Raw genomic sequence first — 12630 nt, 5'->3', positions numbered from 1 at the left:
GTGAGATCTTGGAAGAGTGTTGCCATTTTCATAATGTAATAAAAATACTGTAATGATAAATAATAGTGTGTAATAAGCATGTCATAAAAACAAATGTTATATTCCCAAGAACACTGCTTTTATAATTTATGTCGAAGAAAGGGAGAAAATCCCTGGAAATATTCATTTTTAGGAAGGGGGTTCATGAGACTTGACAGTTTAGTGAAAGGGGTTCATGGGTTGTTAAAGTTTGGGAACCACTGCCTTAGACTATATTAAGGTAAGTTAAATGTTGACACAAATCTATAAATAAGATTTACTACATCTTAGACACTTAATAATGCACATTCATAGAAGTACAGTGCAAGACCAATCCTGTTCTAAAAATATATTGTGTTCTTTAAAAGTATTAACTATTCAATTAATATACTGCCCTACTATCCACCTCAAATGTGTAGTGTTAAATAATGTTTTGTAGATACTCATTTCCCCCACATTCTAGTCAATATTTACATGTCATTTAAAATAAATGCAGCATTAAAATTTTTTTTAAAAAAGGATTAAATATTAAAACTAACTTTTTTAACCTAAGTTTTGCAATGTGTCTGGTGAGTCTGCGAATGGTAAGAACTCTGGCCTTCTTCACCTCTTTTCTCATCTTCACAACCTATTTGAAAGGAGGACAATATGTTAGATAGCTATTTATCCTCGTGTACAGAAACTAATCAATGTATCTATTATGCCTTTGTTTTTTTTAAACTGATTCAACAAACAGAAAAATATCTGAACACAGTTCATGCCTCTGCTTAACAAAAAATCGTAGTTCAAATGAATTCAGATTCCTGTTAAACTCAAACTGCTTCCATAAACATCAGAGGAGGAAAACAAACCAACAGTCTAAAAATGTGTCTGAGGTCTGAACAGGAAGAAGACATGAAAAAGCCAAGGCATTCTTAACCAGCCATATTTTAATAATATTCTTAGAACCAGGCTGGCCTAGAGTTTTGAACAGCTTACATTTATTTTTTGCTCATTCATTTTGTATTCCCACCTTCATTGAAAATGCACCTGTACTTTTCTGTTAAAGTACAATATGGAACAAAACTACATTTAACTGACAATTTAAATGTTCTTTAAAAAGCCCCTAAAACTAACATTTATTCATTCTTCAATAATAGACTCTCTGTCAAAGGCCATTCTAAATTCTACAAGAACAAACAAATAGACAAACAAATGAAACCACATTGTTACATACCGACTGTCATTAAATTTAGTTTCATTTCCACCCCACGAATTTATACTTGCAAGTTGTAAATTTACAGACTTACATCAATATATATTTAATCCTACTTTAGTATTATTTCTCCCCAACCCACCTCACAAAAAACACATTTGAAAAATGTAGCATAGATAAACAGATGGTAAGTCCAGCAAGTTATCTAGGATCTTTTGCCATGAAATTTCTCCAGGGCCAAACTTATTGCAAGTTAGTGTTTTCATAAAGATACAAGAACTTTGAGATGTAGGATGATAATAGCATCTCATTGATGACTGATGACCTGGCCATTTGTGTACGTTAATACTGTAAAGAAATTTAAAACTATTTAGCAATAGATTTTCCAAATACATTTCTAGAACTCTCTTTTTTGAAGTGATTTACCATCATCAATAGTAACAGTGTTAAATGCTAAACCCACAAAGTGGAGAGAAAAAGAAATCAGAACAAAAACAGTGTCTGATTTTTTATTTGTGGTAAAGTTCTAGCAAAATCCTAAAATTTACTCCTAGACAGAGAATTTGTACTGTATGCCAAGTTGCCATGCCCTTCTTAAAATTCCATAGAGGACTTTCTCTTTATTGTACCCGGAGTTTTTATTTTTAAACTACTGACAATTTTAAATACTTGAACATTCCCTATGCATATCTACATATAAAATCTAAAATACTGATATATCTGGGGCAAACCCTAAGTGTTCTAACAGCTCATGGCATTAGGCATGCATCAAACTGAGACTGAATTAACTTCTCAGAAGTCTATGCAAGTCTTCTCCTGCCCAGTACAAGTGATATAATGTACTAGCTGCAGAAGTATCCAGTGGTACAAACAAGGTACCCTACCTCCCCCATGCGTTTACCACGTTCAACGTGATACAGTTTTTCTCCTCAGAGTATTAAATGGGGCAACATCCACAAGTGTTGGAGTTCTACCACCTTGTCATGCACAGCAGTAATTTAGTTGTAGGCCCTGCTCAGCATAGGGTCTTCTTTTTGCTCACAGACAAAATCTGTGTCATGAGCCAAGGCTCCCTAAATCTGGCAACCACTACCACTCCTGTCTGCAACCTGGATGAATGACCTGTGAATCTTAAACTTCCCTAAATTCTAATGACTAATTCTCCTAACTCAGCTAGATCCACCATTCCAGGATCTTCCCCAGGTGCTAGAATTGGGTTCAGCAGCCACTGTATTCAATTTTCTTAGCTCATGGATACATTTCCCACAGGTACTGCTAATCCGAGGATAGGACAACAGCGAGGGTAGAGCCATGTGTCATCCCACAGATAGCCATAGTCATCTGCAGAGGTAGGCCTTCAAATCAATGTGAATGCACTATAGAAAGATGGTCTCCCCTGGGGTTCCTTCTGCCCCAGGCACAGGAGTCTGCACCAGGATCTGGCTATAAACAGAGTCCAACCGACCTTGCACTTCTGTCCCATTGATCCACACAGGGATCAATTATTTTGGCAGGTCTGGTCTTCCACACTCAGCTTTCCACTGTTCAAACCTTGGGATACTCACATTCCATAAAGGGGCACTCTCTTTGGGTGTGTTCTGGTTGCCCACATGAGAACAGGCCAACATGTTTTGGTCTGAGCCCATTCTCTCATCTGTTATCAACCTTGTCTGTTAGTGGCTTGGCATCTAAGTCCACACTATTCCCTCAGAGAAGCAGTGTCAGGAGCCAACCACACACTTTAGGTTTTGTCCAGGCCCTTACTAGCCTGTTGCTGTGACTCGTCCAAAGTCAGTCATTCTAACTGACGAGATGCTAAAGATTAGGGCACTTGTCCCTGACGAACAGAGTGTGTTCTCTTCTGCCTGAGCTTCGTATCAGGTTGGGTTGGCTTGGCTTCTCAGCCCCAGGTTGTCCCCTGCCCTCATCTCTTCAGTTTCTCAGCAGTTGTACTGCCTCAGGCACCTTGGATAGTGCCTTAGTACTCACTTGGGCCGCACTGGTGAGTACTCACAAACTGCACAACCAGCACTAATTTGGCTACTTGAGCACCAGTCCACTCCTCCAGCCATAATCACTACCAGCAATGGTCTTTCAAATTTTGGACCACCACCAGTGGCTAGGCCAGATACATTTCCATCCAGAAATGGCAGCAGTATCTCTCTCTTCACTGAGATCAAGTCCAGGATGACAGCCTCACCCAGTGTGTAATCCGATATAGCCACACAAGGTCAAGCCCTCAGTAGGCTGCATGAGCCAGGTCAGTCAGGTAGCCTGTATCAGGCCCCTATGATCTTGAGGCCCTTGGGAGACCAATGCCACTCATTCAAAAGTGATCAAGAAAGCTTCAGGGTCATAGGCAGGCCATCTTAGTCAGTTTTCATAGGGGTCACGCTGTCAGGAGTGCCTCATGATTGAGTGCCTACCTCAGGGCAGACTGTCAAAAACAGGGCAGACACTCCAAACTGGTGCTATGCTCTATAATTAGATATCAACCCAGTAACACAGTCCCCTTAGGCTCTCCTGTCTATCTTGCCACCCAAGTTGGACTAAAGATCACAAAATATTCAGGTTATTTCCAGTCCCAGAGAAACAGTTTATACCTCAGTTCTCAAAGACAATGCTTCAAACCAATCCTTAATAAACTAACTAAAGGTTTATTAACTAGGAAAAAGAAATTAGAGAGTTATTTACAGGTTAAAGCAAGAAAGCATACACATGCAAATAAGTTACCATCCATGGTTCCTAAAGATGACAGACATAGTAATCTTTCAATTGAAAAGGACTTTCAGGGTGGACCCAGGGCTAACCCCTGGGAATCTCTGCCTTAGTTTAGTATCTCTAGCCCTGTGAGAGTTCAAACAGCAAAGAGATGAAAAATTTACTTTTGCCCATTTTATCTTTACATTTAAGCCTTCCAGCCCATGAGACGAACTCCCTAGCATGTAGCATTTCCAAGGTGTGATTGGACTACAAAGATTGGTGAATGACCCTGTCATAAATATAAAGGGAAGGGTAAACCCCTTTAAAATCCCTCCTGGCCAGGGGAAAGCTCCTCTCACCTGTAAAGGGTTAAGAAGCTAAAGGTAACCACGCTGGCACCTGACCAAAATGACCAATGAGGAGACAAGATACTTTCAAAAGCTGGGAGGAGGGAGAGAATCAGAGGGTCTGGGTCTGTCTATATGCTGCTTTTGCCAGGGATAGACTAGGAATGGAGTCTTAGAACTTTTAGTAAGTAATCTAGCTAGGTATGTGTTAGATTATGATTTCTTTAAATGGCTGAGAAAAGAATTGTGCTGAATAGAATGACTATTTCTGTCTGTGTGTCCTTTTTGTAATTTAAGGTTTTGCCTAGAGGGATTCTCTATGTTTTGAATCTAATTACCCTGTAAGGTATCTACCATCCTGATTTTACAGGGGGGATTCCTTTACTTCTATGTACTTCTATTTCTATTAAAAGTCTTCTTGTAAGAAAACTGAATACTTTTTCATTGTTCTCAGATCCAAGGGTTTGGGTCTGTGGTCACCTATGCAAATTGGTGAGGATTTTTACCAAACCTTTCCCAGGAAGTGGGGTGCAAGGGTTGGGAGGATTTTGGGGGGAAAGACGTGTCCAAACTACGTTTCCCAGTAAACCCAGTTAGAGTTTGGTGGTGGCAGTGGATATTCCAAGGACAAAGGATAAAATTAATTTGTACCTTGGGGAAGTTTTAACCTAAGCTGGTGAAAGTAAGCTTAGGAGGTTTTCATGCAGGTCCCCACATCTGTACCCTAGTGTTCAGAGTGGGGGAGGAACCTTGACAACCCCATGTTCCTTAATTGCCCGTTTAATTTTGACAGGCCTCCTGAACGGGTGGAGGAGATGATTCACCTGCCTAGGTTCACAAGTTTAGAGCAAACATTTTCAAAGCTATAAACAAAATTTACATATTTTCTTAGCATGGATACAGGCATTACAAGTGAGATTATGAAATGCTTGTAAATTGTTGTATGCATTAGAGTCTAAACACTAAATACATTCTGATAAAAGACTAATACCTATTTTGAATAACATACAGGTGAGATGGCTTGATTTCCAGTTATGAGTTTGTCAGTGATCAGTTGATGCCTACAGACTTGGCATGAGCTGGCACCTGGTTTACTGGCATCACAAAAGGCACTGATGGAAGCACTGGCCCTGGGCTCACGGCCACAATCATCAGACCCTGGCTGCCCAGGCCAGCCACAGCTCCAACAGTAGCTGTTTAGCAGGTTTAGTTGTAAGTCTTTCTGCTGGCTCACCATCTTGCATAGCAGCTGGTGCTGTTGGGTTGTCTGCAGCTGTTGAGTAGTGCCCTGTTGCAACAGCTGCTGCTGGAATGGCTGTTGCTGGGTTAGTTGCCTGTTGTCTCTGGCTCTGTCAGTCACTCGTACCACTGCTGTGGACCAATTCTGCTTGGGTGCTCTGTCTCTCTCATGTATGGACTTAATTTCCCTCTAATCTACCCTAGGGTTAGCATTGGAAGCGAACACCTATATTCTCCAGTATTTGTAGCAGGCGACACCTCTCTAGTGTCCCCTTAGGTAAAGGGTGGGCACTGCTACTGTCTTGGACCCCAGGGCACACACCTTTCGCTGTGCCATTAGATGAAGGATCCTAAACTTTCAGGAAGGCAAAAATGGGGGACGGGGGAAGGAGTACCAGCCCTTCTCCTTTCCGAGTGGGCCTGGATGACCAAGGCTCTCAAGCCATCTCCCCAGACAGCCACCCCTTCTTTCAAGGCCAAGGGGGCTCTGAGAAGAGGTCTGCTCTGGCCTAATTTTAAAGCCCAATCTGAAACCAACTAGAGCAGACAGTTCGAACTCCAACCAAGCACGAGCGTGTTGGTTGTTTTCGTACTTGTCCCAAACCGGACACTTGTAGTTGGGTCCTGTCTGGTTCAGGTCAAGTTTCAAGGATCTAACTGCCAGGCTGGACTTCATTTCTTTGTTTCCCCTGTGGAGCTGCTAGGGCAAATTACCTCCAGCCCCACTCTACCAACCCTACATGCCAGGCACTCTCTCTCCCAGTCCCGAGCAGCACATCTGAAGAAAGTCTGGTTTCCCCATGTCTCCAGGCCATTCCCTGCCAAATCTGTGGCAGCTCAAATACCACCACTCTGAATTGGGGCTCAGCCTGCAGGGGCTTCCCTGTGATCATGCCCGTGATCCAGATCCAGCTCCCTCCTGCCAATGGCATCAGCAGCTGCGTGCCCAGTTTTTGCCAAATACCACAGCTCTATTGTATGTGCTACAGCGTGAGGTGCGCTGTGACTTGCTGGCACATTCACTTCACAACACACAACGCAGGGAGGTAACAGTGGTCAGCAAGAACGAGGCACACAATTGCCACTACATGGATCCCATGGGCAAGAAAAGGTGATCAGAGACTACCTGACTCAACTGAAGCCAGAGAGTACTGGGTTGTTTTCAACCCAACCCAACCCCGACACTTGAAGTTGGGTTCTGTCAAGTTTCAAGGCTCTAGCTCCGAGTTGCAATCCTGCTCCTTTATAGTGCCAACTTGCATTAAGCAGGGATCCCTCCCTTTCTAGGACCCACCCATCTCCTGGCCTGACAAGCCTTACAGGTGTGCTGGGTTGAGGATGATTGCGTCCAGAGGAGCTGTAACATCTTCCTGACTCACGTGGGGATCTGCCCCATCACACCATGTGCTAAACTGTATTTATCTCGTCCTACCGACAACCTCAGCCTCATCATTAATACATCTCCATCAGGAATACTAACACTCCAAACCTCAGAAAAGCTTTAAAGAGCCAGTTCCCTTTCCGATGAACAACATGGGAAAAGAAAAGTCTCCCCCATGTGAAATTACCATCTCAAAATTACAGTCACAGGCCCTGTTGGGTAGTATTCAGTCCTGGACCAAAGACAGTTTAAGGTCTGATCTCTTATGGTTAGAAATAAGATATTTTCACCATTTGAAAGGAGACATGTAGAACAGAGACCACAAAAGTAGTGGATAGCAAATGGTACTTACACAACATACTATAGATTAAGTATGACACCAAGTAAAGATTTGCTGGCCTATGTATGTGATTTAAGATTGTAACCAAGATACCATCATAGTTAAGAGCCCAAGCCTCTGAATTGTACCGAAAGACTACTCTGCTGGTGGCTGAAACCAAAGTAGAGTTTATATATGCTCATGACCAAGACCTCATTTCTGCAAATACACATATGTTTAGATTTAGTAGTCCTAATAAGATCAGGATATTAATCACATGTGTAAAGTTAAGCATGTGCATAAGTATTTGAAGATTTGTGACTCAATTCTTGAAATGCACACTTCAGAGAGGAGAGTTTTAAAAGTCTACATGAAAGATAGTGGGCTACTATGATAATAAAAATTGTGTAAATACGCAGGCAGGAAAAGATGCAAAATGCTTCATGCATCTATGGTTGGAGAAAACATATTGTGTTATTTGATAACTGGTATGTGATCGTGAAATTGATGGCTATATTGTGCACAGAATTAAGACACTGGCTGAACAAACAGATTTGCCAGCTCCTTACGAAGAGCCTGCTTAAAATATTCTAGAGTGTAAACTATGCAGGCATACCTCCCAAACTGCCACTGCCCAAAAATGGGACACAAAGAATGACAAACTCAAAATTAGGGACACAAATAAAAAACAATCAAGAGCGGAGGAAACTTAAAATGCTGTAGGATTCAACCCAACATTATAAATTATTATCTCAGTTTCACAATTCTTGTTTCTAATTTAAACAGCTGTCAACAATAAAAGTGAAGGGACCAAATTTGTGAAGAATGTAGGTTACCGGGACTAAAACGAGTGACACCCTTCAAAATAAGGGATATTTGAGAAATTTGCATCCAGGCTTCAATATAGGATAGTAAAAATCGGTGAAAGTACAGAACTGAATTATTCAGATTTTTCATGACAGACAAGAGTTTGTAAATATTAGAAGTTACGTGCAACTAACCAAGTTAAAAAAAAAAAAGAGTAAAGATGATTTGTGTTCTGATTAAAGTTTCAATGGTAAAAAGGTCAAATATTTCAGCTGGGCTTTTATTGACTACGTGTACTCAACTCACTACATTCAGAATGCGAAGCACATTTTTCTCACAAGGTAGTACAGATCCTATTTCAATTTAATAGTAGTAGTTCTAATGTAGGAACATCTGTATACCATTCCACACGCTGAATAAACTAGAGGCTCTTAAAAGGTTAACCGCAAAGCAAAAAAAGTGTGTTTGCACCTTCAAACCAACTGGTCATGAATGTGAAGTCTGGGCGAACTGCAATAATTTACTATTCAGACATTTTCATGCCGGCAAACAACCTTCATCCAACAACTGTACAAACAGGAAGTATGTCTTTAAAAAGTCTTGCAAAGTTGTACTTTTTCAAAATGAGCATTGGAGACAAACGTCAACTACTGATGTGATAGGTAGTAATTGCTCAGAGCATCTCTCTCGCCCCTAAAAAAGAAACAGGTGCAAAGAGGACTTGGTGTAATTAAATAACTAGAGAGAAAACTATTTCCTTGGAGTTCATCACATTGCACATCTAGCTGTGATTTGACAACTGCAGTCTGTACAGTTGAATACACACTAGAAAACATTTAAGCTCAAGTTCATTTAGAACTTCTTAAACTAAGAAAAAATGAGTATGTCTTATTTCATAGGAAGCTTTAATAGTGGTTCTTTAACACTGCAGAAAAAAAATCCACACACTATAGTAAAAAAGCCAAAGATTATTCTTTGTATAAGGCATACACTAATTTAAAAAGCACAGCTTGTTATTACATAACCAAACATATACATTTAGTTTCCTCTCCAACATGCTTTGTAATGTATTTTTCTAGGAACATTTAATGCAGATGGAGCATGTTTTTTACAGACCAACTGCGCCAAAAAAATCAACTTCTTCAGCTGTCAGCCAATTAAAGTTCAGTAGCTGGATAACAACAAGAATAAGAGGTATCCACTATCCAGCAGGCACAAAATGTCGAATTAGGTAATCTGTGGCCATTTCTTTCCCAGTGGTGTTGTGTGTGAATTGGGCTCTTGGAAGTCCTCCTGAAGTTACTCCCATGAAAACAACCAGCTCTTTGAAGCAGAGACTGTCTTTTTTTTTCTGTGTTTGTATAGTGCCTAGCACAATGGGGTCCTGGTCATGACTGGGGCTCCTCATTGCTACAAATAATAAAAGATGATAATGTTCAGTGAGTTCTGACATCCAAAAATGAGATAGACGTTTCTTCCTTGGCTTACTGCTCAGTTGGCAAAGATTTTTTTTTATTATTATTAAATTATATAGGGCCTATAGTCAAGCAGGACTCTGATGTTTCAGAAGGTCAAGCAGTAAAGGAAGTGGAAGCCCTCTTCAATGAAATCTCTAAAATGACTGGGGTATGAGGTAGGCCCATGACCATATATCAGAACTCCCCATTCTTAGTAGCCTCTGAAACTTGGTGATGGGGAGTTCCTTCCACACAGATATAAAAATACAAACAAAAATCAGAAGAGACTAATTATAGCTCAGAGGTAAACCTCAAACCAAATAATTTCCTCTGTCAACAGCAGCCCTGGAAAATTACATTCTAGAGTGGCTGGAAGTCCACAGACTACGTGGCTACCAGTGGAAAGAATGACCAAGAATTGTTTGCAATGCAGGATGGGAATGATGGGGCTCTCCTTCCGCCAAGAGAGCTCTGCCATTCGTTGCAGAATGGTGCTGTCTAGTTGGCTTAGATCTAAAACCACTAAAACTTGAGAAGTCATTGTGGAAAGAAAACCAGTTTTAGTGTCTTTAAACACAAATGTGTAACACACACCAGCAAAGCAAAAGATACATCAACACATTTAACAAGTCATCCCCAGGAATCTTGCCAGAAATAATGCATGCAACTCTATGCTGCGTCTCAGAGATACAGCACAGAACTCACAACCCAGGAGAAGGGCACAGCTATGGTGGCTTCAAGCCCTCTATGCACCCTCCTGATTCTGGGCTATTCCAGGGACTGGAGAAGCCTCCGGCATAATTTAACAGGAGATCACAGTGATGCCTTCGGACCTTATAATTTATAGACTATGAAATTTAGACTCCTAGTGCTGTCTAAATTACAGCAGCTTCCTGTGTTGCTCCATGGGTTGCAATGCTACCCAGAATCTCTGCAATACTGTATGCTGGGCCCTGCCCTCAACATACTCCCTATGCCATTTCTTCAAGGGTGTCTTAGACCACTCGCTCTCAACCTTTCCAGACTACTGTACCCCTTTCAGGAGACTGATTTCTCTTGCATACCCCCAAATTTCACCTCATTTAAAAACTACTTGCTTACAAAATCAGACAAAAATACAAAAGCGTAACAGCACATTATAACTGAAAAATTGCTTACATTCTCATTTTTACCATATAATTATAAAAAATAAATGGATTGGAATATCAATATTATACTTACATTTCAGTGTATAGTACATAGAACAGTATCAACATGTTATTGTCTGTATGAAATTTTAGTTTGTACGGACTTCGCTAGTGCTTTTTATGTAGCCTGTTGTAAAACAATTTAGATGAGCTGATATACCCCCTGGAAGACCTCTGCATACCCACTGTTTTAGAAGGTAGGCCGATGACTATCCCAACCAAAACCTGGCTTTTAGGGCCCTTTACACTGCTCCAGACCTTTTACCTAACATAAAGGGGCTGGAAAGGAGTTAGGGTCTCACCCAATATATATCAATTACAACTAAAACTAAGCATACACTTATGCATGCTTTACAGTATATTTACAGTAACTCCCCACTTAACGTCCTCTCACTTAACATTGTTTCAATCTTACGTCCCTGCTCAATTACAGAACATGCTCCATTTAAAGTTGTGCAATGCTTCGCTATAACATCGTTTGGCTGCCTGTTTTGTCCACAGCTGGCAGCCCCCCCATCAGCTCCTCTACGCCTCCCCCCAGCGCCTTCCGCCCACCAGCAGACCCCACGGACCAGCGCCTTCCCCCTCCTCCTGCCCACGGCAATCAGCTGGCTTGTGGTATTCAAGAGGGAGGGGGGAGGTGCAAGGACTTGGCATGCAGGCTCCCCATCCCTCCCCGACTCCCTAACACCTCAAACCATCGGATTGCCACGGGCAGGAGGCAGGGGAAGGAGGGGGGAGGCTGGGCGCCGAGTCCTTGCTCCTCCTTCCACCCTCCTTCCCCCTGAACATTGCAAGCCAGCTGATTGCCGAGGGCAGGAGGGAGGAGCGAGGACGCAGCACGCCTCCCCTCTCCCTCCTCAACACAGCTTGCCGCGGCCAGGAGGCAGGGGAGGGAGGGGGAGCCTGAGCGCCATGTCCTTGCTCCTCCCCCGTTTCTCCTGAACACCGCAAGCCAGCTGATTGCCGTGGGCAGGACGGAGGAGAGAGGACGTGGCGTGCGGAGTAAAAGGGGGAGAAGGGAGGGAAGGCAAGGCGGGTTAAGGGTGGGGGCTTGGGGAAAGGGGTGGAGCGGGCAGGCCAAGGGTTGAGCCCCCCACCCCTGGTGCTTGCAGAGTATGGGAAGCTGCCGCTGCTGCTGCGCAACATGCTTCTCCTAGCCTACGGCACCTTCAGTATCCTTGCCTGCCTCATTGTGTCCAGTTCTAGTGGGCTGTGCCTGGGTGGGGTAAGGTGGTGGCACCTCTTGACTTTAGTACTGTACTGCCAAAAAAAAAAAAAATACCCTGGAACCTAACCCCCGCATTTACATTCATTCTTATGGGGAAATTGGATTCACTTAACTTGGTTTCACTTGAAGCCGCATTTTTCAGGAACATAACTACAACGTTAAGTGAGGAGTTACTGTATTCACAACTTAAATATTTGGATCAGTGATAACAGATGAATCAGAGTTCTGTATTTTGCATTTAAACAAATAATCTTGCAATAAATTCAAGTGTGTCAGATTCATATATACTAGGTTTATCTATATTAAAATAATCATAACATCTTGCACTTCTAGAGTATATTCCATTAGAAGATAGCAAAGCATTTTACATAACACCAATGGAAATAATTCTGACCACCACAGTTAAGTATATAAATATCCTAATTTTGAAGATGAAAACTGAGGTATAAAAGTTATGGTCTCACAGTAATTCTATGGAACAGATAGGATAAAATCCACATCACTGGACTCCTAGTCCTGTGTTTAAATCACTGGAGCATAATTTCCTTTCTACAGAAAGAAACAGAAAGAAGAAACATTGAAAAAGAACAAGTTAGCAGAGTACATAACAAAACTGACTTTAGATATAATTTGACTTGTAATTATAAGACGCTTAATCAGTATAGTAAGTTTAATCATCACTGTAGCTTTATTATACTGATAGGTTAAAATGTCAAAACGGCCCCATAGTTATGGTCCGAACCTGG

General features: G+C 41.8%; 1 protein-coding gene across 5 annotated transcripts in view; it reads right to left on the bottom strand.

The window, feature by feature from the left end:
• Positions 1-12630, bottom strand: part of SRFBP1 (serum response factor binding protein 1) — a 129472-nt gene that overhangs the window by 90272 nt on the left and 26570 nt on the right. For 2 of the 5 annotated variants that reach the window (XM_084629690.1, XM_084629692.1), the window contains exons 2-3: positions 12349-12433; positions 558-646 (exon numbers count right to left, since the gene is read on the bottom strand). The exons of 2 other annotated variants lie outside the window; for them this stretch is intronic. In XM_084629690.1, coding sequence (XP_084485816.1) covers positions 558-646; positions 12349-12384 — 125 coding nt within the window. In that variant the 5' untranslated portion in view covers positions 12385-12433. The remainder of the gene's footprint in view (positions 1-557; positions 647-12348; positions 12434-12630) is intronic. One more of the 5 variants, XM_084629691.1, reaches the window with a different exon arrangement.

This window comes from Lepidochelys olivacea (assembly GCF_965140295.1).
Source record: "Lepidochelys olivacea isolate rLepOli2 genome assembly, chromosome: 5".
Taxonomy (NCBI): Eukaryota; Metazoa; Chordata; order Testudines; family Cheloniidae; genus Lepidochelys; species Lepidochelys olivacea.
The sequence above is the reverse complement of the archived record's forward strand: the minus strand, read 5'-3'. Positions and strand labels throughout refer to the sequence as shown.